Here is a 27,955-nt window from a genome sequence, read left to right on the forward strand (position 1 = left end):
GAATTTGCTCACAGATTCGTTATCAAATGCCATTCATCTATGTGTCGGGGCTATGATTTGTTCGGAGTTTTCTGAAAGCACAAAAATACATAAGAATAAGCCTTACCACACTGTCCTTGAGTGTTGTTTCCGAACAAGCTGTAGGGCATTCTGATAGAAAATGACAAGCCGTTGAAGGTCACGTTCATTTTAAGTTCAGGAATTTCTACTACACGATTTATGCCTGACTCATAGATCTTTAAGCCAAATTTCTTATAAGGCAAAGCCACAGCCTGTTTGTTTACAGTCACCTGGTAAATAAAAGAGAACAAAAAAGAGACATATGTGTAATCTGACTTTAAAAAACAATCAACTGTCCGTAATTTGCATCAGGAATAAAATTGAAAAGACTTCAGTTTATAAGAAATGTTCCTGTTTTTCCTAATGTGATAATGTGATAAACAAAACTTGCCTTCCCCAAGCCAGAAGGTCCTGTCAGCCATTAATAAATTAGAATGTATTTGGGAGTTTTAACACCGTACAAATTTACTAGAGTGACTACAGCATTAAGTACTGCCTAATGCAGTCCAGAATAATATTAAACTTCTTATATGATGCATTTACATCAACCATATTTGTACTATTCCTACACAGTAATGTTCAATGAAAACTGGATAAATCAAGTCTAAAAACAAACACTTTGCACTCAAGTTTGAATACCCAAAGCTGTGAATGATATTTATAGTAAAACACGTAAGAGTCCCTTCTCTGAAAAATTTAAGAGGTGACACTAATCAAAGCTAGTAACAGTTGTTTTTCAAAATGCTTAAGTCCAGTTCTTTAATTGCAATGTCTAGTTTACGCTGTATCTTCCCAATCAAAATCTAATATTTTCCTTTCTAATACAAATATAAATTGTAAATTAATTTATTTTATAACCTTAACTCTTAGCAATTCATCCATGCTCATTCATTTGTGAGAGAGAACTCACTGCAAAAATCTGTAATAAGAAAGGGAAGGAATTACTGAAACTTTTCCCAGTATTCGGATTCAGAAAAGCATCCCTTTAGTGCAGTAAAAGTAAATAATCCAAAGTGGTTTAAAATCTGAAGTATGCAATCAATTTTCCATTTTCTCCAAGTGCTGTGACTACAATTATGAAGTTGATCATGTATTAATATTTCTATCAAGAATTCAAAGGCAACTTTCTCCAGTACCTCTACTTCCACGGTATTTGGTTTCACTGTTACAATGCGCACTTCCTGAGTCTCGTATCTCACAATGAGTGCTCGTGGACAGGAAACGACATCCCGTACGTCACAGTGGTAGTTATCAATATAAACACCAAAGTTGTCAACTGTTTTTTCAATCTCTTCCACAAGAACGTATGTGCAGTTCCCTTGATAGCTGTAGTATAGTCCATCAAAAGTCATATAATGTGGGTCTCCCCAGCCAGTGCAGTAACCTGCAAAAACATAAAGCCAGGTTAGCTACTTATGGTAACATCCAGAACCCGATTGGACCGCAAATACAGTCTGTAGGTGTGGGATTCATCTACTCTAAGAATTTAAATATTTAAAGTATATCTGTCAATGCACGAGCACTTTTCTAGAACTTACCGAACATAGAAAAAAATACGGGGATTTACAAGGCACTGCTTATCTAACTTGTCTCTTAATGACAACAGAGAATGGGACTAGTAGTGCCCTAGAAGTACCTTCACAGACTGCCTACACAACTAACTTATACGCAGGTTTGTAGTCTATAGACGTCTGCATCTAGACATTTAAAACCTATCTTAGGAGAACAATTTGTTCTATTAGCAAAACAGTTACGCAGAAATGATGGAAATCACAGTAAAATCCCCCAGTCAGAGAAAAAGAACCAATGAAGCACTCTACACAGACCAACACTGGAAGTCTCAGAGCACATCTTGTACAATATTTGTCCGCAGTAAAAAGTGTTGCTCTTTACAGTTGTACCGTTCCCACAGGAAATAAAATATTACACAGAATATTATACTTACAATCACATTCCCAGTGCCAACAGCATTGATCGTCATCCATGACTTGCACAGGAGAGAGCCCGTTGGAACAGGTGGGTTTAGGAGGTGGCTCACAGATTACTGGAACGATCACAACGGTATTGTTTTCTACACATATAGCCTGGGTGCAGTTACAGAGCCACCATGACTCACCTGGCTGTATTTGGAAAGAAGTTTTAAAAATTGAGTCAGACTACTAACATTTATGCCTGAATACCTTCTACAAAGTTTTGAAGTGCCCTGTATTTATTGGGAATTTTCTTCACAGCAGAAGCCTGGGGAGAAAGAATCGCATTCAGCACCATTAAGGCCTGAAAGCTAGATTTGTTCAAAGGTGCTGAGTGAAAAGCATAATTGCAACAACTAAGCCAGTAAACAAAAACTGCAATGAATGAAACTGGCAAATAAGCCAGTAAACAATAATTGCAACAACTAAGCCAGTCAACAAAAATGGGAAATGCTTTTTTCAAGTTTCTCTAAAAGTTAGATATCTAATTTCATCACCTACACTCCCCTCTAGATCTACAGGGAAAGAGAGGATATGATTAATTATGTTCCACAGATGTCTGCAGAATCTACAGTGAAAAACAGCTACTTGTGGTGCACTGTATGAGATCACTATATGCATGCATTGTGAAGGTAGGCATTTGTTCTTTCTTGCTTGTGTTTCTCAGCTACTCATAATTTTTATCCCTGCAAAACTAGAACTTTCCAAAACCCTTAGGACTGGAGTAAAAAATTCTTTAAATGTGGTGATCTGTTCCAAAGTTAGCTCTTGAGATCAGTCTACAACCAAGATAGTCTTAATTCAGCCCTCAGTTTTCTTGGGCTGTACCGTAAATACAACAAACTTCTCATCACACGCCAGAACTATTCAAAAGTAGAAAAAAGCAAGAAGGGTTTGCTGCCTCTCAGTCCTCGGTTTCCTCCTCAGAAAATCTTTTGACGAGAAAGAAAAGGGTTGAGCTGTAATCTAACACCTTGAAGAAACATTTTTTAAAAACTATTATTGAAGAATTAAAACCAGTACTCATGCATTCCCTAACGGCTAGTGGTTGACTCCGCTGGTCTTCAATGCAGCCACAATAATGTGCAGTTTTGCTTCTAGCAATCCCAATGCCCAATTCCTATCTCTAGTGACTCCAATTTTTCTAAAATTTTATTTGGTGGTAACTAGAGCTCCATCTGATTTCAACCAATTAGTTTTCTTGTGTTACTGTGACCTGTGTTATCTGCATCACCTCTCTGGCTGCATTTCTTTTTTTCCCCAGGCTGCCAGTGCTCACTGCAGCCCCATAGTCACAGTTGTGTTTTCCCATCCTTCATCTTGGCTCCTGGGAGGGTCTCAGTGGTCCCACTTCAAAACCACCCTCGGCAGTCCTCCCATGAGGCACCATGCTGTGCCTCATCCTACTGGTAACCATCGCTGTACCCTCAGTACCTCTCCCTGGGCCCAACTTTATGAGCAGACTAGGGACAACCATCATAAACAATATAAAATAAGAATTCACCTGAAGTCTAGCTGATACCCAAGATAAGAGAAACAAACACATTAATTAATTTCTATCCAGATTAATACAGATTAAGAATAATATACTCCTTCCAATTATAAAAATAAACAAAATTAAATTCACTAACCGCGTAAGTTTCATTAGGTGAAATTGTACAATTAGAGCTAGAACTGGCAGTTGAACTTAAAGTACTGAGAGTAGTCACTGTGCTGTACGTAGAGCTTCCTGAAACAGTGACTGTACTTGATGTAGGAGTTGTCCAAGAAGTACTAGCTGAACCAGAGGAAACAATTTCTGAGGTGGTAATGGTGGTCGCAGTGACAGTACTAGAAGAACTAGAGGTTGTTCCTGAAGTGGTGGTAAAAGGTTTTGTAGGAGTTGTTCCAGATGTCGTGACTGTTGATGGCACTGTTGAAACTGGAGGTGGCGACATGCTGCCAGATGGAGTTGGCGATGGAGATGATGCTCCCGTAGTTTGTGTGTTAACGGGTGTAGAAACTGAAACAGTAGAAGAGCTCTCAGAAACAGCGGTTGTACCTTCAGTACTAAAAGAACCAGTAAAAATGGTAGTGCTGTACGAAGTAGGTCCTGAGAAAACAAACAGTGTAACAGTTAGTACCTGCTCTCATGTCGTACAAAAAAAACAAAGAAAAGGTGGAATAATGGAAAACGACACCAACCCTGAAAGGAAACATGAAACAACATGACTAAAAAAAAAAAAGAGGTAGCTTGTACAGAACAATTAAGAGTTTTGGAGGTGGAGTGTAACAGGCAGAAAGTACAGAAATCACAGGCCCTGTACTCAACAAAAATACCGTCAATCAAACAAAATGCACAGCCTGGCACTCAGAAGATCAAAGGGTAAGCTCTGCTCAAAAAATCACTCAGGTCTTCAAAACGACACTCACACTCTCTTCATAGTCTCTCTTTACACAAAGCCTAAGATCAGGAGATCACAGGCCTTCACCTCTCCGTCCGCAACCAAACACGAGACAGCGTGGACAGACAATTACCTTCCGTTGTCGTGCTTTCAGGTGGTAGGGAGGTGGTGGGTGTTGGCGTGGGTGTGGGTGTGCTGACCGAAGTCGAGCCGGGTGTGGGCGTGCTCGTAACAGGCGTGGTGCTCAGGGTGCTGCTGCTGGTGCTGGAGAGCGTCGTGCCAGAGGTGGAAGTGGGGGAAGACGCAGTTGTAGTTGGCGGGGCAGTCGTGCTGGACACACTTGTACTGGACCCTGTTGTACTCGTGGTGCTGTGCGAAGTGGAACCTGGGAAAACACAGGGTTTCATCATTGCAAGCAGGCAAACTGCATTTCCTCTTCAACTCCGTGCTACCCCGTTGCGTTCGTCAAACTCCACAAGCAGAAACTCAGCAAATTCAGAGTGTTGGAAAACAGAACTTTTCATTAGCACTGTTTTCATCATTCCGGAATTATACACCAAGATTTCCTACAACCTCCATGGGAGACACATCTAAACATTACACCTATGACCAATGCTACATCAAACCACTGCCTCCTCTCTAAAGTGTTTCCACAGACAAAAAGAACACAGCAGACATTAAGCCAGATGTTTCTGTCACATTGAATTCCGTGGAGACACCACCGTTCCCTGTGCAGGAAACAAGTTAGCACCAGAACTACTTGAATTCCAAGTTAAGCGGCCCTAGCACAAGCAAGCAATACATAAGCTATGCACCTCTCAGGTCCTGAAAACCATTCTATCACACTTTTCCTCGCCATGCCATTAATCTGCAATTCCATTTCCCACCTGCTCAGCTGCCCTCACCAAAGACCAAAAGGCAGGCTCCTTCAAAACTCTTCCCAACTGCCACGTTAGAACTGCTACCTGATACAAGGAGCGCTGCCTTAAAAAGAAATTGAAAATAAAAAATGAGAGCAGAATAAAAACTGCTGACACTCCTTCGGGGTGATGTGAAGGTAAACATGGCACACAGACAGAGAAGCACTGACATTACCATAACAGCATTGCACTAAAGCTGACAAAGAGAGAACAGAAATACTGAGGAGTAAGGAGTCAAGACTTAAAAGGAACAAAAACCATAGTCCCCAGAATATAAGCCAGCTATCCTTACACAAGATACCACGTTCAGGAAGCTCCTCTCCAGGCTGAGGAGAAGATAAAACATCAGCTAAAGGAAAACTTCCCGTCTGACCCCTGGCACCACAGGACAACCAGAAGCCCAACGGTGAAAAAACCTTCCCCTAGCACATGCGGTGCCAGGGAAGAAGGGACCCTCTGCCCGGGACAAACGCACTCTCCACGCCTCCAAACACAGCAATTGAGGACTGCATTTAGGCGCCTGCTCCATTAAGGAACATTCAGCAATCAGCCCCAGCCCACAGCCCATACACAAAGCCTAAGATCAGGAGATCACGGGCCTTCACCTCTCCGTCTGCAACCGAACACGAGACAGCGTGGACAGACAATTACCTTCCGTTGTCGTGCTTTCAGGTGGTAGGGAGGTGGTGGGTGTTGGCGTGGGTGTGGGTGTGCTGACCGAAGTCGAGCCGGGTGTGGGCGTGCTCGTAACAGGCGTGGTGCTCAGGGTGCTGCTGCTGGTGGTGGAGAGCGTCGTGCCAGAGGTGGAAGTGGGGGAAGACGCAGTTGTAGTTGACGGGGCAGTCGTGCTGGACACACTCGTACTGGACCCTGTTGTACTCGTGGTGCTGTGCGAAGTGGAACCTGGGAAAACACAGGGTTTCATCATTGCAAGCAGGCAAACTGCATTTCCTCTTCAACTCCGTGCTACCCCGTTGCGTTCGTCAAACTCCACAAGCAGAAACTCAGCAAATTCAGAGTGTTGGAAAACAGAACTTTTCATTAGCATTGTTTTCATCATTCCGGAATTATACACCAAGATTTCCTACAACCTCCATGGGAGACACATCTAAACATTACACCTATGACCAATGCTGCATTAAACCACTGCCTCCTCTCTAAAGTGTTTCCACAGCAAAAAAAAAGAACTCAGCAGCCATTAAGCCAGATGTTTCTGTCACACTGAATTCCGTGGAGACACCACCGTTCCCTGTGCAGGAAACCAGTTAGCACCAGAACTACTTGAATTCCACGTTAAGCGGCCCTAGCACAAGCAAGCAATAGATAAGCTATGCACCTCTCAAGTCCTGAAAATTATTCTATCACACTTTTCCTCGCCATGCCATTAATCTGCAATTCCATTTCCCACCTGCTCAGCTGCCCACATCAAAGACCAAAAGGCAGGCTCCTTCAAAACTCTTCCACCTGCCACGTTAGAACTGCTACCTGATACAAGGAGCGCTGCCTTAAAAAGAAATAGAAAATAAAAAATAAAAGCAGAATAAAAACTGCAGACCCTCCTTCGGGGTGACGTGAAGGTAAACATGGCAGACAGACAGAGAAGCACTGACATTACCATAACAGCATTGCACTAAAGCTGACAAAGTGAGCACAGAAATACTGAGGAGTGAGGAGTCAAGACTTAAAAGGAACAAAATCCATAGTCCCCAGAATATAAGCCAGCTATCCTTACACAAGATACCACGTTCAGGAAGCTCCTCTCCAGGCTGAGGAGAAGATAAAACATAAGCTAAAGGAAATCTTCCCGTCTGACCACTGGCACCACAGGACAACCAGAAGCCCAACGGTGAAAAAACCTTCCCACAACAGATGCGGTGCCAGGGAAGAAGGGACCTTCTGCCCGGGACAAACGCACTCTCCACGCCTCCAAACACAGCAATTGAGGACTGCATTTAGGCGCCTGCTCCATTAAGGAACATTCAGCAATCAGCCCCAGCCCACAGCCCATACACAAAGCCTAAGATCAGGAGATCACGGGCCTTCACCTCTCCGTCCGCAACCGAACACGAGACAGCGTGGACAGACAATTACCTTCCGTTGTCGTGCTTTCAGGTGGTAGGGAGGTGGTGGGTGTTGGCGTGGGTGTGGGTGTGCTGACCGAAGTCGAGCCGGGTGTGGGCGTGCTCGTAACAGGCGTGGTGCTCAGGGTGCTGCTGCTGCTGGTGGAGAGTGTCGTGCCAGAGGTGGAAGTGGGGGAAGACGCAGTTGTAGTTGGCGGGGCAGTCGTGCTGGACACACTTGTACTGGACCCTGTTGTACTCGTGGTGCTGTGCAAAGTGGAACCTGGGAAAACACAGGGTTTCATCATTGCAAGCAGGCAAACTGCATTTCCTCTTCAACTCCGTGCTACCCCGTTGCGTTCGTCAAACTCCACAAGCAGAAACTCAGCAAATTCAGAGTGTTGGAAAACAGAACTTTTCATTAGCGTTGTTTTCATCATTCCGGAATTATACACCAAGATTTCCTACAAGCCTCCATGGGAGACACATCTAAACATTACACCTATGACCAATGCTGCATCAAACCACTGCCTCCTCTCTAAAGTGTATCCACAGACAAAAAGAACACAGCAGCCCTGAAGCCAGATGTTCCTAACACATTGAATTCCGTGGAGACAACACCGTTCCCTGTGCAGGAAACCAGTTAGCACCAGAACTACTTGAATTCCACGTTAAGCGGCCCTAGCACAAGCAAGCAATACATAAGCTATGCACCTCTCAGGTCCTGAAAACCATTCTCTCACACTTTTCCTCTCCATGCCATTAATCTGCAATTCCATTTCCCACCTGCTCAGCTGCCCACATCAAAGACCAAAAGGCAGGCTCCTTCAAAACTCTTCCAACTGCCACGTTAGAACTGCTACCTGATACAAGGAGCGCTGCCTTAAAAAGAAATAGAAAATAAAAAATAAAAGCAGAATAAAAACTGCAGACCCTCCTTCGGGGTGACGTGAAGGTAAACATGGCAGACAGACAGAGAAGCACTGACATTACCATAACAGCATTGCACTAAAGCTGACAAAGTGAGCACAGAAATACTGAGGAGTGAGGAGTCAAGACTTAAAAGGAACAAAATCCATAGTCCCCAGAATATAAGCCAGCTATCCTTACACAAGATACCACGTTCAGGAAGCTCCTCTCCAGGCTGAGGAGAAGATAAAACATCAGCTAAAGGAAAACTTCCCGTCTGACCCCTGGCACCACAGGACAACCAGAAGCCCAACGGTGAAAAAACCTTCCCCTAGCACATGCGGTGCCAGGGAAGAAGGGACCCTCTGCCCGGGACAAACGCACTCTCCACGCCTCCAAACACAGCAATTGAGGACTGCATTTAGGCGCCTGCTCCATTAAGGAACATTCAGCAATCAGCCCCAGCCCACAGCCCATACACAAAGCCTAAGATCAGGAGATCACGGGCCTTCACCTCTCCGTCCGCAACCGAACACGAGACAGCGTGGACAGACAATTACCTTCCGTTGTCGTGCTTTCAGGTGGTAGGGAGGTGGTGGGTGTTGGCGTGGGTGTGGGTGTGCTGACCGAAGTCGAGCCGGGTGTGGGCGTGCTCGTAACAGGCGTGGTGCTCAGGGTGCTGCTGCCGGTGGTGGAGAGCGTCGTGCCAGAGGTGGAAGTGGGGGAAGACGCAGTTGTAGTTGGCGGGGCAGTCGTGCTGGACACACTCGTACTGGACCCTGTTGTACTCGTGGTGCTGTGCGAAGTGGAACCTGGGAAAACACAGGGTTTCATCATTGCAAGCAGGCAAACTGCATTTCCTCTTCAACTCCGTGCTACCCCGTTGCGTTCGTCAAACTCCACAAGCAGAAACTCAGCAAATTCAGAGTGTTGGAAAACAGAACTTTTCATTAGCATTGTTTTCATCATTCCGGAATTATACACCAAGATTTCCTACAACCTCCATGGGAGACACATCTAAACATTACACCTATGACCAATGCTGCATTAAACCACTGCCTCCTCCCTAAAGCGTTTCCACAGCAAAAAAAAAGAACTCAGCAGCCATTAAGCCAGTTGTTTCTGTCACATTGAATTCCGTGGAGACACCACCGTTCCCTGTGCAGGAAACCAGTTAGCACCAGAACTACTTGAATTCCACGTTAAGCGGCCCTAGCACAAGCAAGCAATACATAAGCTATGCACATCTCAGGTCCTGAAAACCATTCTATCACACTTTTCCTCGCCATGCCATTAATCTGCAATTCCATTTCCCACCTGCTCAGCTGCCCTCACCAAAGACCAAAAGGCAGGCTCCTTCAAAACTCTTCCCAACTGCCACGTTAGAACTGCTACCTGATACAAGGAGCGCTGCCTTAAAAAGAAATAGAAAATAAAAAATGAGAGCAGAATAAAAACTGCTGACACTCCTTCGGGGTGACGTGAAGGTAAACATGGCACACAGACAGAGAAGCACTGACATTACCATAACAGCATTGCACTAAAGCTGACAAAGAGAGCACAGAAATACTGAGGAGTGAGGAGTCAAGACTTAAAAGGAACAAAAACCATAGTCCCCAGAATATAAGCCAGCTATCCTTACACAAGATACCACGTTCAGGAAGTTCCTCTCCAGGCTGAGGAGAAGATAAAACATCAGCTAAAGGAAAACTTCCCGTCTGACCGCTGGCACCACAGGACAACCAGAAGCCCAACGGTGAAAAAACCTTCCCACAACAGATGCGGTGCCAGGGAAGAAGGGACCTTCTGCCCGGGACAAATGCACTCTCCTCGCCTCCAAACACAGAAATTGAGGACTGCATTTAGGCGCCTGCTCCATTAAGGAACATTCAGCAATCAGCCCCAGCCCACAGCCCATACACAAAGCCTAAGATCAGGAGATCACGGGCCTTCACCTCTCCGTCTGCAACCGAACACGAGACAGCGTGGACAGACAATTACCTTCCGTTGTCGTGCTTTCAGGTGGTAGGGAGGTGGTGGGTGTTGGCGTGGGTGTGGGTGTGCTGACCGAAGTCGAGCCGGGTGTGGGCGTGCTCGTAACAGGCGTGGTGCTCAGGGTGCTGCTGCTGGTGGTGGAGAGCGTCGTGCCAGAGGTGGAAGTGGGGGAAGACGCAGTTGTAGTTGGCGGGGCAGTCGTGCTGGACACACTTGTACTCGACCCTGTTGTACTCGTGGTGCTGTGCGAAGTGGAACCTGGGAAAACACAGGGTTTCATCATTGCAAGCAGGCAAACTGCATTTCCTCTTCAACTCCGTGCTACCCCGTTGAGTTCGTCATACTCCACAAGCAGAAACTCAGCAAATTCAGAGTGTTGGAAAACAGAACTTTTCATTAGCGTTGTTTTCATCATTCCGGAATTATACACCAAGATTTCCTACAACCTCCATGGGAGACACATCCAAACATTACACCTATGACCAATGCTACATCAAACCACTGCCTCCTCTCTAAAGTGTTTCCACAGCAAAAAAAAAGAACTCAGCAGCCATTAAGCCAGTTGTTTCTGTCACATTGAATTCCGTGGAGACACCACCGTTCCCTGTGCAGGAAACCAGTTAGCACCAGAACTACTTGCCTTCCAAGTTAAGCGGCCCTAGCACAAGCAAGCAATAGATAAGCTATGCACCTCTCAAGTCCTGAAAATTATTCTATCACACTTTTCCTCGCCATGCCATTAATCTGCAATTCCATTTCCCACCTGATCAGCAGCCCTCACCAAAGACCAAAAGGCAGGCTCCTTCAAAACTCTTCCCAACTGCCACGTTAAAACTGCTACCTGATACAAGGAGCGCTGCCTTAAAAAGAAATAGAAAATAAAAAATGAGAGCAGAATAAAAACTGCTGACACTTCTTTTGGGTGATGTGAAGGCAAACATGGCAGACAGACAGAGAAGCACTGACATTACCATAACATCATTGCACTAAAGCTGACAAAAAGAGAACAGAAATACTGAGGAGTGAGGAGTCAAGACTTAAAAAGAACAAAAACCATAGTCCCCAGAATATAAGCCAGCTATCCTTACACAAGATACCATGTTCAGGAAGCCCCTCTCCAGGCTGAGGAGAAGATAAAACATCAGCTAAAGGAAAACTTCCCGTCTGACCCCTGGCACCACAGGACAACCAGAAGCCCAACGGTGAAAAAACCTTCCCCTAGCACATGCGGTGCCAGGGAAGAAGGGACCCTCTGCCCAGGAGAAACGCACTCTCCACGCCTCCAAACACAGCAATTGAGGACTGCATTTAGGCGCCTGCTCCATTAAGGAACATTCAGCAATCAGCCCCAGACCACAGCCCATACACAAAGCCTAAGATCAGGAGATCACGGGCCTTCACCTCTCCGTCTGCAACCGAACACGAGACAGCGTGGACAGACAATTACCTTCCGTTGTCGTGCTTTCAGGTGGTAGGGAGGTGGTGGGTGTTGGCGTGGGTGTGGGTGTGCTGACCGAAGTCGAGCCGGGTGTGGGCGTGCTCGTAACAGGCGTGGTGCTCAGGGTGCTGCTGCCGGTGGTGGAGAGCGTCGTGCCAGAGGTGGAAGTGGGGGAAGACGCAGTTGTAGTTGGCGGGGCAGTCGTGCTGGACACACTCGTACTGGACCCTGTTGTACTCGTGGTGCTGTGCGAAGTGGAACCTGGGAAAACACAGGGTTTCATCATTGCAAGCAGGCAAACTGCATTTCCTCTTCAACTCCGTGCTACCCCGTTGCGTTCGTCAAACTCCACAAGCAGAAACTCAGCAAATTCAGAGTGTTGGAAAACAGAACTTTTCATTAGCATTGTTTTCATCATTCCGGAATTATACACCAAGATTTCCTACAACCTCCATGGGAGACACATCTAAACATTACACCTATGACCAATGCTGCATTAAACCACTGCCTCCTCCCTAAAGCGTTTCCACAGCAAAAAAAAAGAACTCAGCAGCCATTAAGCCAGATGTTTCTGTCACATTGAATTCCGTGGAGACACCACCGTTCCCTGTGCAGGAAACCAGTTAGCACCAGAACTACTTGAATTCCACGTTAAGCGGCCCAAGCACAAGCAAGCAATACATAAGCTATGCACATCTCAGGTCCTGAAAACCATTCTATCACACTTTTCCTCGCCATGCCATTAATCTGCAATTCCATTTCCCACCTGCTCAGCTGCCCTCACCAAAGACCAAAAGGCAGGCTCCTTCAAAACTCTTCCCAACTGCCACGTTAGAACTGCTACCTGATACAAGGAGCGCTGCCTTAAAAAGAAATAGAAAATAAAAAATGAGAGCAGAATAAAAACTGCTGACCCTCCTTCGGGGTGACGTGAAGGTAAACATGGCACACAGACAGAGAAGCACTGACATTACCATAACAGCATTGCACTAAAGCTGACAAAGAGAGCACAGAAATACTGAGGAGTGAGGAGTCAAGACTTAAAAGGAACAAAAACCATAGTCCCCAGAATATAAGCCAGCTATCCTTACACAAGATACCACGTTCAGGAAGCTCCTCTCCAGGCTGAGGAGAAGATAAAACATCAGCTAAAGGAAAACTTCCCGTCTGACCGCTGGCACCACAGGACAACCAGAAGCCCAACGGTGAAAAAACCTTCCCACAACAGATGCGGTGCCAGGGAAGAAGGGACCTTCTGCCCGGGACAAATGCACTCTCCTCGCCTCCAAGCACAGAAATTGAGGACTGCATTTAGGCGCCTGCTCCATTAAGGAACATTCAGCAATCAGCCCCAGCCCACAGCCCATACACAAAGCCTAAGATCAGGAGATCACGGGCCTTCACCTCTCCGTCCGCAACCGAACACGAGACAGCGTGGACAGACAATTACCTTCCGTTGTCGTGCTTTCAGGTGGTAGGGAGGTGGTGGGTGTTGGCGTGGGTGTGGGTGTGCTGACCGAAGTCGAGCCGGGTGTGGGCGTGCTCGTAACAGGCGTGGTGCTCAGGGTGCTGCTGCTGGTGCTGGAGAGCGTCGTGCCAGAGGTGGAAGTGGGGGAAGACGCAGTTGTAGTTGGCGGGGCAGTCGTGCTGGACACACTTGTACTGGACCCTGTTGTACTCGTGGTGCTGTGCGAAGTGGAACCTGGGAAAACACAGGGTTTCATCATTGCAAGCAGGCAAACTGCATTTCCTCTTCAACTCCGTGCTACCCCGTTGAGTTCGTCATACTCCACAAGCAGAAACTCAGCAAATTCAGAGTGTTGGAAAACAGAACTTTTCATTAGCGTTGTTTTCATCATTCCGGAATTATACACCAAGATTTCCTACAACCTCCATGGGAGACACATCCAAACATTACACCTATGACCAATGCTACATCAAACCACTGCCTCCTCTCTAAAGCGTTTCCACAGCAAAAAAAAAGAACTCAGCAGCCATTAAGCCAGTTGTTTCTGTCACATTGAATTCCGTGGAGACACCACCATTCCCTGTGCAGGAAACCAGTTAGCACCAGAACTACTTGCCTTCCAAGTTAAGCGGCCCTAGCACAAGCAAGCAATAGATAAGCTATGCACCTCTCAAGTCCTGAAAATTATTCTATCACACTTTTCCTCGCCATGCCATTAATCTGCAATTCCATTTCCCACCTGATCAGCAGCCCTCACCAAAGACCAAAAGGCAGGCTCCTTCAAAACTCTTCCCAACTGCCACGTTAGAACTGCTACCTGATACAAGGAGCGCTGCCTTAAAAAGAAATAGAAAATAAAAAATGAAAGCAGAATAAAAACTGCTGACACTTCTTTTGGGTGATGTGAAGGCAAACATGGCAGACAGACAGAGAAGCACTGACATTACCATAACATCATTGCACTAACGCTGACAAAAAGAGAACAGAAATACTGAGGAGTGAGGAGTCAAGACTTAAAAAGAACAAAAACCATAGTCCCCAGAATATAAGCCAGCTATCCTTACACAAGATACCATGTTCAGGAAGCTCCTCTCCAGGCTGAGGAGAAGATAAAACATCAGCTAAAGGAAAACTTCCCGTCTGACCCCTGGCACCACAGGACAACCAGAAGCCCAACGGTGAAAAAACCTTCCCCTAGCACATGCGGTGCCAGGGAAGAAGGGACCCTCTGCCCAGGAGAAACGCACTCTCCACGCCTCCAAACACAGCAATTGAGGACTGCATTTAGGCGCCTGCTCCATTAAGGAACATTCAGCAATCAGCCCCAGACGACAGCCCATACACAAAGCCTAAGATCAGGAGATCACGGGCCTTCACCTCTCCGTCCGCAACCGAACACGAGACAGCGTGGACAGACAATTACCTTCCGTTGTCGTGCTTTCAGGTGGTAGGGAGGTGGTGGGTGTTGGCGTGGGTGTGGGTGTGCTGACCGAAGTCGAGCCGGGTGTGGGCGTGCTCGTAACAGGTGTGGTGCTCAGGGTGCTGCTGCTGGTGGTGGAGAGCGTCGTGCCAGAGGTGGAAGTGGGGGAAGACGCAGTTGTAGTTGGCGGGGCAGTCGTGCTGGACACACTTGTACTGGACCCTGTTGTACTCGTGGTGCTGTGCGAAGTGGAACCTGGGAAAACACAGGGTTTCATCATTGCAAGCAGGCAAACTGCATTTCCTCTTCAACTCCGTGCTACCCCGTTGAGTTCGTCATACTCCACAAGCAGAAACTTAGCAAATTCAGAGTGTTGGAAAACAGAACTTTTCATTAGCGTTGTTTTCATCATTCCGGAATTATACACCAAGATTTCCTACAACCTCCATGGGAGACACATCCAAACATTACACCTATGACCAATGCTACATCAAACCACTGCCTCCTCTCTAAAGCGTTTCCACAGCAAAAAAAAAGAACTCAGCAGCCATTAAGCCAGTTGTTTCTGTCACATTGAATTCCGTGGAGACACCACCGTTCCCTGTGCAGGAAACCAGTTAGCACCAGAACTACTTGCCTTCCAAGTTAAGCGGCCCTAGCACAAGCAAGCAATAGATAAGCTATGCACCTCTCAAGTCCTGAAAATTATTCTATCACACTTTTCCTCGCCAGGCCATTAATCTGCAATTCCATTTCCCACCTGCTCAGCTGCCCTCACCAAAGACCAAAAGGCAGGCTCCTTCAAAACTCTTCCCAACTGCCACGTTAGAACTGCTACCTGATACAAGGAGCGCTGCCTTAAAAAGAAATAGAAAATAAAAAATGAGAGCAGAATAAAAACTGCTGACACTTCTTTTGGGTGATGTGAAGGCAAACATGGCAGACAGACAGAGAAGCACTGACATTACCATAACATCATTGCACTAAAGCTGACAAAAAGAGAACAGAAATACTGAGGAGTGAGGAGTCAAGACTTAAAAAGAACAAAAACCATAGTCCCCAGAATATAAGCCAGCTATCCTTACACAAGATACCATGTTCAGGAAGCCCCTCTCCAGGCTGAGGAGAAGATAAAACATAAGCTAAAGAAAAACTTCCCGTCTGACCCCTGGCACCACAGGACAACCAGAAGCCCAACGGTGAAAAAACCTTCCCACAACAGATGCGGTGCCAGGGAAGAAGGGACCTTCTGCCCGGGACAAACGCACTCTCCTCGCCTCCAAACACAGCAATTGAGGACTGCATTTAGGCGCCTGCTCCATTAAGGAACATTCAGCAATCAGCCCCAGACCACAGCCCATACACAAAGCCTAAGATCAGGAGATCACGGGCCTTCACCTCTCCGTCTGCAACCGAACACGAGACAGCGTGGACAGACAATTACCTTCCGTTGTCGTGCTTTCAGGTGGTAGGGAGGTGGTGGGTGTTGGCGTGGGTGTGGGTGTGCTGACCGAAGTCGAGCCGGGTGTGGGCGTGCTCGTAACAGGCGTGGTGCTCAGGGTGCTGCTGCTGGTGGTGGAGAGCGTCGTGCCAGAGGTGGAAGTGGGGGAAGACGCAGTTGTAGTTGGCGGGGCAGTCGTGCTGGACACACTTGTACTGGACCCTGTTGTACTCGTGGTGCTGTGCGAAGTGGAACCTGGGAAAACACAGGGTTTCATCATTGCAAGCAGGCAAACTGCATTTCCTCTTCAACTCCGTGCTACCCCGTTGAGTTCGTCAAACTCCACAAGCAGAAACTCAGCAAATTCAGAGTGTTGGAAAACAGAACTTTTCATTAGCGTTGTTTTCATCATTCCGGAATTATACACCAAGATTTCCTACAACCTCCATGGGAGACACATCCAAACATTACACCTATGACCAATGCTACATCAAACCACTGCCTCCTCTCTAAAGCGTTTCCACAGACAAAAAGAACTCAGCAGCCATTAAGCCAGATGTTTCTGTCACATTGAATTCCGTGGAGACACCACCGTTCCCTGTGCAGGAAACCAGTTAGCACCAGAACTACTTGCCTTCCAAGTTAAGCGGCCCTAGCACAAGCAAGCAATACATAAGCTATGCACCTCTCAAGTCCTGAAAATTATTCTATCACACTTTTCCTCGCCATGCCATTAATCTGCAATTCCATTTCCCACCTGATCAGCAGCCCTCACCAAAGACCAAAAGGCAGGCTCCTTCAAAACTCTTCCCAACTGCCACGTTAGAACTGCTACCTGATACAAGGAGCGTTGCCTTAAAAATAAATAGAAAATAAAAAATGAAAGCAGAATAAAAACTGCTGACACTCCTTTTGGGTGATGTGAAGGCAAACATGGCAGACAGACAGAGAAGCACTGACATTACCATAACAGCATTGCACTAAAGCTGACAAAAAGAGAACAGAAATACTGAGGAGTGAGGAGTCAAGACTTAAAAAGAACAAAAACCATAGTCCCCAGAATATAAGCCAGCTATCCTTACACAAGATACCACGTTCAGGAAGCCCCTCTCCAGGCTGAGGAGAAGATAAAACATAAGCTAAAGAAAAACTTCCCGTCTGACCCCTGGCACCACAGGACAACCAGAAGCCCAACGGTGAAAAAACCTTCCCCTAGCACATGCAGTGCCAGGGAAGAAGGGACCTTCTGCCCGGGACAAACGCACTCTCCTCGCCTCCAAACACAGCAATTGAGGACTGCATTTAGGCGCCTGCTCCATTAAGGAACATTCAGCAATCAGCCCCAGACCACAGCCCATACACAAAGCCTAAGATCAGGAGATCACGGGCCTTCACCTCTCCGTCTGCAACCGAACACGAGACAGCGTGGACAGACAATTACCTTCCGTTGTCGTGCTTTCAGGTGGTAGGGAGGTGGTGGGTGTTGGCGTGGGTGTGGGTGTGCTGACCGAAGTCGAGCCGGGTGTGGGCGTGCTCGTAACAGGCGTGGTGCTCAGGGTGCTGCTGCCGGTGCTGGAGAGCGTCGTGCCAGAGGTGGAAGTCGGGGAAGACGCAGTTGTAGTTGGCGGGGCAGTCGTGCTGGACACACTCGTACTGGACCCTGTTGTACTCGTGGTGCTGTGCGAAGTGGAACCTGGGAAAACACAGGGTTTCATCATTGCAAGCAGGCAAACTGCATTTCCTCTTCAACTCCGTGCTACCCCGTTGCGTTCGTCAAACTCCACAAGCAGAAACTCAGCAAATTCAGAGTGTCGGAAAACAGAACTTTTCATTAGCGTTGTTTTCATCATTCCGGAATTATACACCAAGATTTCCTACAACCTCCATGGGAGACACATCCAAACATTACACCTATGACCAATGCTACATCAAACCACTGCCTCCTCTCTAAAGCGTTTCCACAGCAAAAAAAAAGAACACAGCAGCCCTGAAGCCAGATGTTCCTAACACATTGAATTCCGTGGAGACACCACCGTTCCCTGTGCAGGAAACCAGTTAGCACCAGAACTACTTGCCTTCCAAGTTAAGCGGCCCTAGCACAAGCAAGCAATACATAAGCTATGCACCTCTCAGGTCCTGAAAACCATTCTATCACACTTTTCCTCGCCATGCCATTAATCTGCAATTCCAGTACCACCTGCTCAGCTGCCCTCACCAAAGACCAAAAGGCAGGCTCCTTCAAAACTCTTCCCAACTGCCACGTTAGAACTGCTACCTGATACAAGGAGCGCTGCCTTAAAAAGAAATTGAAAATAAAAAATAAAAGCAGAATAAAAACTGCTGACACTCCTTCGGGGTGACGTGAAGGTAAACATGGCAGACAGACAGAGAAGCACTGACATTACCATAACAGCATTGCAATAAAGCTGACAAAGAGAGCACAGAAATACTGAGGAGTGAGGAGTCAAGACTTAAAAGGAACAAAAACCATAGTCCCCAGAATATAAGCCAGCTATCCTTACACAAGATACCACGTTCAGGAAGCTCCTCTCCAGGCTGAGGAGAAGATAAAACATCAGCTAAAGGAAAACTTCCCGTCTGACCCCTGGCACCATAGGACAACCAGATGCCCAATGGTGAAAAAACCTTCCCCTAGCACATGCGGTGCCAGGGAAGAAGGGACCCTCTGCCCGGGACAAACGCACTCTCCACGCCTCCAAACACAGAAATTGAGGACTGCATTTAGGCGCCTGCTACATTAAGGAACATTCAGCAATCAGCCCCAGCCCACAGCCCATACACAAAGCCTAAGATCAGGAGATCACGGGCCTTCACCTCTCCGTCCGCAACCGAACACGAGACAGCGTGGACAGACAATTACCTTCCGTTGTCGTGCTTTCAGGTGGTAGGGAGGTGGTGGGTGTTGGCGTGGGTGTGGGTGTGCTGACCGAAGTCGAGCTGGATGTGGGCGTGCTCGTAACAGGCGTGGTGCTCACGGTGCTGCTGCCGGTGCTGGAGAGCGTCGTGCCAGAGGTGGAAGTGGGGGAAGACGCAGTTGTAGTTGGCGGGGCAGTCGTGCTGGACACACTCGGACTGTATGGTGTACTTGTTGTTGGCGAGAGGGACACTGTCGTGCTAGTTTCTCCTGTGGTTGTAGTTGTGATAGCTGTTGTGCAGTCTGGACTTAATGGGGGAGCACAGCAGACTTTGATCTGATAATTCAGGCAAATTGGCATTGGTATCACACCCCCTGTGGTTTGATCCTTATTTTTACAGATGAGTCCTGTGTTTACATCACATTCCACTTTTTGCCCTAAATCTTCTATAGGAGTGTTTGGGAATTTCTCCGCTCTGCAGGAAACATTCTCAACCTTCGTACAGTTCCATGACGGGATCTTATTCTGAATAGTTTCAAAGGTCTCATCATCACCATTCTCTGGGCCATACTCTGGGTAACTCACATCGATCCAGTCAGTCCAGATGCAGTCCTCCGGGGGGAATATGCAGTTTACTGTAGAAGGACATCAGTAAATGTAAATAATTAGGAAGTAGAGAATCGCATGGAGGAGGTGATATCAGATGGGAAGATTACGTAGTCGCTGATGGCACTAAGTGCCGAGCTTCCACCTTAAGACTATCCCGTGGAACCCTTCTGGGAAAATATGTCTTTCCCAGATGAAATGTGTCATGCCAGTGTCAGAAAGCATAATTGACTTGTAGCAGAATGTGGTCAGAAAAGCCATCGCCCAAGAGGACGAGCAGCAAAAGAAAGACTTCCCCTCTAATCAGAGCAGGTTTTAGGAGGATACAGAATAAAGTGTTTTCTACAGAGCCCTGCAGAGTAAGGTAAAAAGGGAGTTTCTGCTCCAGACAAATGCATTCTTCTCACTGCAAAAAAAGGAAGCATGAGAACTAGCATGAGGCACACGTTCATTAAAAAAAATATCCAGCAGGGAAAGTCTACAAGAAAACACATAACAGCAGGACCAGACATTACCTTCTGTTGTTGTGGGTGGAGGTGTTAGGGAGGTGGTGGGTGTTGGCGTGGGTGTGGGTGTGCTGACTGAAGTCGAGCTGGACATGGTGGTGCTAGTAACAGGCGTGGTGCTCACGGTGCTGCGGCTTGTGCTGCTGGAGAGAGTCGTGCCAGAGGTGGAAGTGGGGGTAGACCCAGTTGTAGTTGGCGGGGCACTGCTACTTGACGTACTTGTACTTGTGGTGCTCTGGGAAGTGGGTCCTGAGAAAAAACACAGGGTTCCATTATTGCAAGAAAACCAATTGTATCTCCTCCTCAGTTCCTTACTATTCTACTGAGTTCATGAAACACAAAAAACAAGTCTCGGAAATTTTGAAAAATAAAAGAGGGTATATTCTTATTACAATGTCATGGATAACGGAGGGACCACACACAAAAGTTGCCTGCAACTTTCATGGCAGACAGTTGCAAAATTTTCAGTGATCAATGTTATTCATAACCACCACATGCAGTGTGACAATGATGCACAGATGGGAAAAATTCAGTAGCCCTTAATGCAGATGTACGCAATTAGTTCAACCATCAGCCCTATGAATCTTATTCTGTTCTAGTCACGCAATATTCACCAAGTGACAGCATTTCACTGGGTAGGAAATGATGGGGCCAGTTCCCTCTACAACTACTTTCCTTCCAAGTTATTTGTCCTCACTTCTACTAAGCAAATTCTGCTCTATATCTCTCTCAACTCTTGAAAAACATGCTCCCAAAATATTCCTTGCCATATAATTAAAATCAAACTCAAGTTCTGTCCTTCTCACAACTAACTCTGGAAAATAAAGGGCAGAAAGCATGAAAAGCCAGAACCCTACAGCACCTGAAATAAAAGTGCAACAGAAACAAGCCTCCTGCCTTTGCATTTGATGCCTCTGACGGAGAATATTACATCTATCTGAAGAATGAGTTCCCACAGCAGCAAAAGCAAGAATCCCTGTCAGATCACAGCCGGCCTAAATCAACCGGGGTTCCTTAGAAGATGAGATTTCTTGTCAGACATGTAATGTCAGAGCAACAGAATGTCCTTCCAAAACAAATGCACTCTCCTTGCCTCAAAAGAGCTAGCTGCAGGACTAGCTTCAAGCTCATGCTCCATTAAGAAAATTTAGCAATTACTGCCAGACCTCAGCCCATACACAAAGCCTAAGATCAGCTGCTCATGGCATGTTACCACTCCCTCCACAGTGGAACACAAGAAAGCATGGACAGACAATTACCTTCCGTTGTCGTGCTTTCAGGTGGTAGGGAGGTAGTGGGTGTTGGCGTGGGTGTGGGTGTGCTGACCGAAGTTGAGCTGGATGTGGGCGTGCTCGTAACAGGCGTGGTGCTCACGGTGCTGCTGCCGGTGCTGGAGAGCGTCGTGCCAGAGGTGGAAGTGGGGGAAGACGCAGTTGTAGTTGGCGGGGCAGTCGTGCTGGACACACTTGTACTCGACCCTGTTGTACTCGTGGTGCTGTGCGAAGTGGAACCTGGGAAAACACAGGGTTTCATCATTGCAAGCAGGCAAACTGCATTTCCTCTTCAACTCCGTGCTACCCCGTTGCGTTCGTCAAACTCCACAAGCAGAAACTCAGCAAATTCAGAGTGTTGGAAAACAGAACTTTTCATTAGCATTGTTTTCATCATTCCGGAATTATACACCAAGATTTCCTACAACCTCCATGGGAGACACATCTAAACATTACACCTATGACCAATGCTGCCTCAAACCACTGCCTCCTCTCTAAAGTGTTTCCACAGAAAAAAAGAACTCAGCAGCCATTAAGCCAGATGTTTCTGTCACATTGAATTCCGTGGAGACACCACCGTTCCCTGTGCAGGAAACCAGTTAGCACCAGAACTACTTGCCTTCCAAGTTAAGCGGCCCTAGCACAAGCAAGCAATACATAAGCTATGCACCTCTCAGGTCCTGAAAACCATTCTATCACACTTTTCCTCGCCGTGCCATTAATCTGCAATTCCATTTCCCACCTGCTCAGCTGCCCTCACCAAAGACCAAAAGGCAGGCTCCTTCAAAACTCTTCCCAACTGCCATGTTAGAACTGCTACCTGATACAAGGAGCGCTGCCTTAAAAAGAAATAGAAAATAAAAAATAAAAGCAGAATAAAAACTGCTGACACTCCTTCGGGGTGACATGAAGGTAAACATGGCAGACAGACAGAGAAGCACTGACATTACCATAACAGCATTGCACTAAAGCTGACAAAGAGAGCACAGAAATACTGAGGAGTGAGGAGTCAAGACGTAAAAGGAACAAAAACCATAGTCCCCAGAATATAAGCCAGCTATCCTTACACAAGATACCACGTTCAGGAAGCTCCTCTCCAGGCTGAGGATAAGATAAAACATCAGCAAAAGGAAAACTTCCCGTCTGACCCCTGGCACCATAGGACAACCAGATGCCCAACGGTGAAAAAACCTTCCCCTAGCACATGCGGTGCCAGGGAAGAAGGGACCTTCTGCCCGGAACAAACGCACTCTCCACACCTCCAAACACAGAAACTGAGGACTGCATTTAGGCGCCTGCTCCATTAAGGAACATTCAGCAATCAGCCCCAGCCCACAGCCCATACACAAAGCCTAAGATCAGAAGATCACGGGCCTTCACCTCTCCGTCCGCAACCGAACACGAGACAGCGTGGACAGACAATTACCTTCCGTTGTCGTGCTTTCAGGTGGTAGGGAGGTGGTGGGTGTTGGCGTGGGTGTGGGTGTGCTGACCGAAGTCGAGCTGGATGTGGGCGTGCTCGTAACAGGCGTGGTGCTCACGGTGCTGCTGCCGGTGCTGGAGAGCGTCGTGCCAGAGGTGGAAGTGGGGGAAGACGCAGTTGTAGTTGGCGGGGCAGTCGTGCTGGACACACTTGTACTCGACCCTGTTGTACTCGTGGTGCTGTGCGAAGTGGAACCTGGGAAAACACAGGGTTTCATCATTGCAAGCAGGCAAACTGCATTTCCTCTTCAACTCCGTGCTACCCCGTTGCGTTCGTCAAACTCCACAAGCAGAAACTCAGCAAATTCAGAGTGTTGGAAAACAGAACTTTTCATTAGCATTGTTTTCATCATTCCGGAATTATACACCAAGATTTCCTACAACCTCCATGGGAGACACATCTAAACATTACACCTATGACCAATGCTGCCTCAAACCACTGCCTCCTCTCTAAAGTGTTTCCACAGAAAAAAAGAACTCAGCAGCCATTAAGCCAGATGTTTCTGTCACATTGAATTCCGTGGAGACACCACCGTTCCCTGTGCAGGAAACCAGTTAGCACCAGAACTACTTGCCTTCCAAGTTAAGCGGCCCTAGCACAAGCAAGCAATACATAAGCTATGCACCTCTCAGGTCCTGAAAACCATTCTATCACACTTTTCCTCGCCGTGCCATTAATCTGCAATTCCATTTCCCACCTGCTCAGCTGCCCTCACCAAAGACCAAAAGGCAGGCTCCTTCAAAACTCTTCCCAACTGCCACGTTAGAACTGCTACCTGATACAAGGAGCGCTGCCTTAAAAAGAAATATAAAATAGAAAATAAAAGCAGAATAAAAACTGCTGACACTCCTTCGGGGTGACGTGAAGGTAAACATGGCAGACAGACAGAGAAGCACTGACATTACCATAACAGCACTGCACTAAAGCTGACAAAGAGAGCACAGAAATGCTGAGGAGTGAGGAGTCAAGACTTAAAAGGAACAAAAACCATAGTCCCCAGAATATAAGCCAGCTATCCTTACACAAGATACCACGTTCAGGAAGCTCCTCTCCAGGCTGAGGATAAGATAAAACATCAGCAAAAGGAAAACTTCCCGTCTGACCCCTGGCACCATAGGACAACCAGATGCCCAACGGTGAAAAAACCTTCCCCTAGCACATGCGGTGCCAGGGAAGAAGGGACCTTCTGCCCGGAACAAACGCACTCTCCACACCTCCAAACACAGAAACTGAGGACTGCATTTAGGCGCCTGCTCCATTAAGGAACATTCAGCAATCAGCCCCAGCCCACAGCCCATACACAAAGCCTAAGATCAGAAGATCACGGGCCTTCACCTCTCCGTCCGCAACCGAACACGAGACAGCGTGGACAGACAATTACCTTCCGTTGTCGTGCTTTCAGGTGGTAGGGAGGTGGTGGGTGTTGGCGTGGGTGTGGGTGTGCTGACCGAAGTCGAGCTGGATGTGGGCGTGCTCGTAACAGGCGTGGTGCTCACGGTGCTGCTGCCGGTGCTGGAGAGCGTCGTGCCAGAGGTGGAAGTGGGGGAAGACGCAGTTGTAGTTGGCGGGGCAGTCGTGCTGGACACACTTGTACTCGACCCTGTTGTACTCGTGGTGCTGTGCGAAGTGGAACCTGGGAAAACACAGGGTTTCATCATTGCAAGCAGGCAAACTGCATTTCCTCTTCAACTCCGTGCTACCCCGTTGCGTTCGTCAAACTCCACAAGCAGAAACTCAGCAAATTCAGAGTGTTGGAAAACAGAACTTTTCATTAGCATTGTTTTCATCATTCCGGAATTATACACCAAGATTTCCTACAACCTCCATGGGAGACACATCTAAACATTACACCTATGACCAATGCTGCCTCAAACCACTGCCTCCTCTCTAAAGTGTTTCCACAGAAAAAAAGAACTCAGCAGCCATTAAGCCAGATGTTTCTGTCACATTGAATTCCGTGGAGACACCACCGTTCCCTGTGCAGGAAACCAGTTAGCACCAGAACTACTTGCCTTCCAAGTTAAGCGGCCCTAGCACAAGCAAGCAATACATAAGCTATGCACCTCTCAGGTCCTGAAAACCATTCTATCACACTTTTCCTCGCCATGCCATTAATCTGCAATTCCATTTCCCACCTGCTCAGCTGCCCTCACCAAAGACCAAAAGGCAGGCTCCTTCAAAACTCTTCCCAACTGCCATGTTAGAACTGCTACCTGATACAAGGAGCGCTGCCTTAAAAAGAAATATAAAATAAAAAATGAAAGCAGAATAAAAACTGCTGACACTCCTTCGGGGTGACGTGAAGGTAAACATGGCAGACAGACAGAGAAGCACTGACATTACCATAACAGCACTGCACTAAAGCTGACAAAGAGAGCACAGAAATGCTGAGGAGTGAGGAGTCAAGACGTAAAAGGAACAAAAACCATAGTCCCCAGAATATAAGCCAGCTATCCTTACACAAGATACCATGTTCAGGAAGCTCCTCTCCAGGCTGAGGATAAGATAAAACATCAGCTAAAGGAAAACTTCCCGTCTGACCCCTGGCACCATAGGACAACCAGATGCCCAACGGTGAAAAAACCTTCCCCTAGCACATGCGGTGCCAGGGAAGAAGGGACCTTCTGCCCGGAACAAACGCACTCTCCACGCCTCCAAACACAGCAATTGAGGACTGCATTTAGGCGCCTGCTCCATTAAGGAACATTCAGCAATCAGCCCCAGCCCACAGTCCATACACAAAGCCTAAGATCAGGAGATCACGGGCCTTCACCTCTCCGTCCGCAACCGAACACGAGACAGCATGGACAGACAATTACCTTCCGTTGTCGTGCTTTCAGGTGGTAGGGAGGTGGTGGGTGTTGGCGTGGGTGTGGGTGTGCTGACCGAAGTCGAGCTGGATGTGGGCGTGCTCGTAACAGGCGTGGTGCTCACGGTGCTGCTGCCGGTGCTGGAGAGCGTCGTGCCAGAGGTGGAAGTGGGGGAAGACGCAGTTGTAGTTGGCGGGGCAGTCGTGCTGGACACACTTGTACTCGACCCTGTTGTACTCGTGGTGCTTTGCGAAGTGGAACCTGGGAAAACACAGGGTTTCATCATTGCAAGCAGGCAAACTGCATTTCCTCTTCAATTCCGTGCTACCCTGTTGCGTTCGTCAAACTCCACAAGCAGAAACTCAGCAAATTCAGAGTGTTGGAAAACAGAACTTTTCATTAGCATTGTTTTCATCATTCCGGAATTATACACCAAGATTTCCTCCAACCTCCATGGGAGACACATCTAAACATTACACCTATGACCAATGCTGCCTCAAACCACTGCCTCCTCTCTAAAGTGTTTCCACAGAAAAAAAGAACTCAGCAGCCATTAAGCCAGATGTTTCTATCACATTGAATTCCGTGGAGACACCACCGTTCCCTGTGCAGGAAACCAGTTAGCACCAGAACTACTTGCCTTCCAAGTTAAGCGGCCCTAGCACAAGCAAGCAATACATAAGCTATGCACCTCTCAGGTCCTGAAAACCATTCTATCACACTTTTCCTCGCCATGCCATTAATCTGCAATTCCAGTACCACCTGCTCAGCTGCCCTCACCAAAGACCAAAAGGCAGGCTCCTTCAAAACTCTTCCCAACTGCCACGTTAGAACTGCTACCTGATACAAGGAGCGCTGCCTTAAAAAGAAATTGAAAATAAAAAATAAAAGCAGAATAAAAACTGCTGACACTCCTTCGGGGTGACGTGAAGGTAAACATGGCAGACAGACAGAGAAGCACTGACATTACCATAACAGCATTGCAATAAAGCTGACAAAGAGAGCACAGAAATACTGAGGAGTGAGGAGTCAAGACTTAAAAGGAACAAAAACCATAGTCCCCAGAATATAAGCCAGCTATCCTTACACAAGATACCACGTTCAGGAAGCTCCTCTCCAGGCTGAGGAGAAGATAAAACATCAGCTAAAGGAAAACTTCCCGTCTGACCCCTGGCACCATAGGACAACCAGATGCCCAATGGTGAAAAAACCTTCCCCTAGCACATGCGGTGCCAGGGAAGAAGGGACCCTCTGCCCGGGACAAACGCACTCTCCACGCCTCCAAACACAGAAATTGAGGACTGCATTTAGGCGCCTGCTACATTAAGGAACATTCAGCAATCAGCCCCAGCCCACAGCCCATACACAAAGCCTAAGATCAGGAGATCACGGGCCTTCACCTCTCCGTCCGCAACCGAACACGAGACAGCGTGGACAGACAATTACCTTCCGTTGTCGTGCTTTCAGGTGGTAGGGAGGTGGTGGGTGTTGGCGTGGGTGTGGGTGTGCTGACCGAAGTCGAGCTGGATGTGGGCGTGCTCGTAACAGGCGTGGTGCTCACGGTGCTGCTGCCGGTGCTGGAGAGCATCGTGCCAGAGGTGGAAGTGGGGGAAGACGCAGTTGTAGTTGGCGGGGCAGTCGTGCTGGACACACTCGGACTGTATGGTGTACTTGTTGTTGGCGAGAGGGACACTGTCGTGCTAGTTTCTCCTGTGGTTGTAGTTGTGATAGCTGTTGTGCAGTCTGGACTTAATGGGGGAGCACAGCAGACTTTGATCTGATAATTCAGGCAAATTGGCATTGGTATCACACCCCCTGTGGTTTGATCCTTATTTTTACAGATGAGTCCTGTGTTTACATCACATTCCACTTTTTGCCCTAAATCTTCTATAGGAGTGTTTGGGAATTTCTCCGCTCTGCAGGAAACATTCTCAACCTTCGTACAGTTCCATGACGGGATCTTATTCTGAATAGTTTCAAAGGTCTCATCATCACCATTCTCTGGGCCATACTCTGGGTAACTCACATCGATCCAGTCAGTCCAGATGCAGTCCTCCGGGGGGAATATGCAGTTTACTGTAGAAGGACATCAGTAAATGTAAATAATTAGGAAGTAGAGAATCGCATGGAGGAGGTGATATCAGATGGGAAGATTACGTAGTCGCTGATGGCACTAAGTGCCGAGCTTCCACCTTAAGACTATCCCGTGGAACCCTTCTGGGAAAATATGTCTTTCCCAGATGAAATGTGTCATGCCAGTGTCAGAAAGCATAATTGACTTGTAGCAGAATGTGGTCAGAAAAGCCATCGCCCAAGAGGACGAGCAGCAAAAGAAAGA

At 47.3% G+C, this 27,955-nt stretch overlaps 1 protein-coding gene across 1 annotated transcript in view; it reads right to left on the minus strand.

Annotated features, from left to right (window-relative positions):
- Positions 1-27,955, minus strand: part of MUC2 (mucin 2, oligomeric mucus/gel-forming) — a 66,702-nt gene that overhangs the window by 9,474 nt on the left and 29,273 nt on the right. Inside the window, exons 34-51 of the mRNA XM_072338843.1 lie at positions 27,064-27,693; positions 25,627-25,878; positions 24,189-24,440; positions 22,751-23,002; positions 21,313-21,564; positions 20,063-20,302; positions 18,947-19,576; positions 13,141-13,438; positions 11,813-11,997; positions 10,305-10,556; positions 8,864-9,115; positions 7,426-7,677; positions 5,986-6,237; positions 4,548-4,799; positions 3,662-4,122; positions 2,006-2,180; positions 1,197-1,444; positions 107-290 (exon numbers count right to left, since the gene is read on the minus strand). Coding sequence (XP_072194944.1) covers positions 107-290; positions 1,197-1,444; positions 2,006-2,180; positions 3,662-4,122; positions 4,548-4,799; positions 5,986-6,237; positions 7,426-7,677; positions 8,864-9,115; positions 10,305-10,556; positions 11,813-11,997; positions 13,141-13,438; positions 18,947-19,576; positions 20,063-20,302; positions 21,313-21,564; positions 22,751-23,002; positions 24,189-24,440; positions 25,627-25,878; positions 27,064-27,693 — 5,319 coding nt within the window. The remainder of the gene's footprint in view (positions 1-106; positions 291-1,196; positions 1,445-2,005; positions 2,181-3,661; positions 4,123-4,547; positions 4,800-5,985; positions 6,238-7,425; positions 7,678-8,863; positions 9,116-10,304; positions 10,557-11,812; positions 11,998-13,140; positions 13,439-18,946; positions 19,577-20,062; positions 20,303-21,312; positions 21,565-22,750; positions 23,003-24,188; positions 24,441-25,626; positions 25,879-27,063; positions 27,694-27,955) is intronic.

Source organism: Excalfactoria chinensis, chromosome 5 (genome assembly GCF_039878825.1).
Source record: "Excalfactoria chinensis isolate bCotChi1 chromosome 5, bCotChi1.hap2, whole genome shotgun sequence".
NCBI classification, from domain to species: domain Eukaryota; kingdom Metazoa; phylum Chordata; class Aves; order Galliformes; family Phasianidae; genus Excalfactoria; species Excalfactoria chinensis.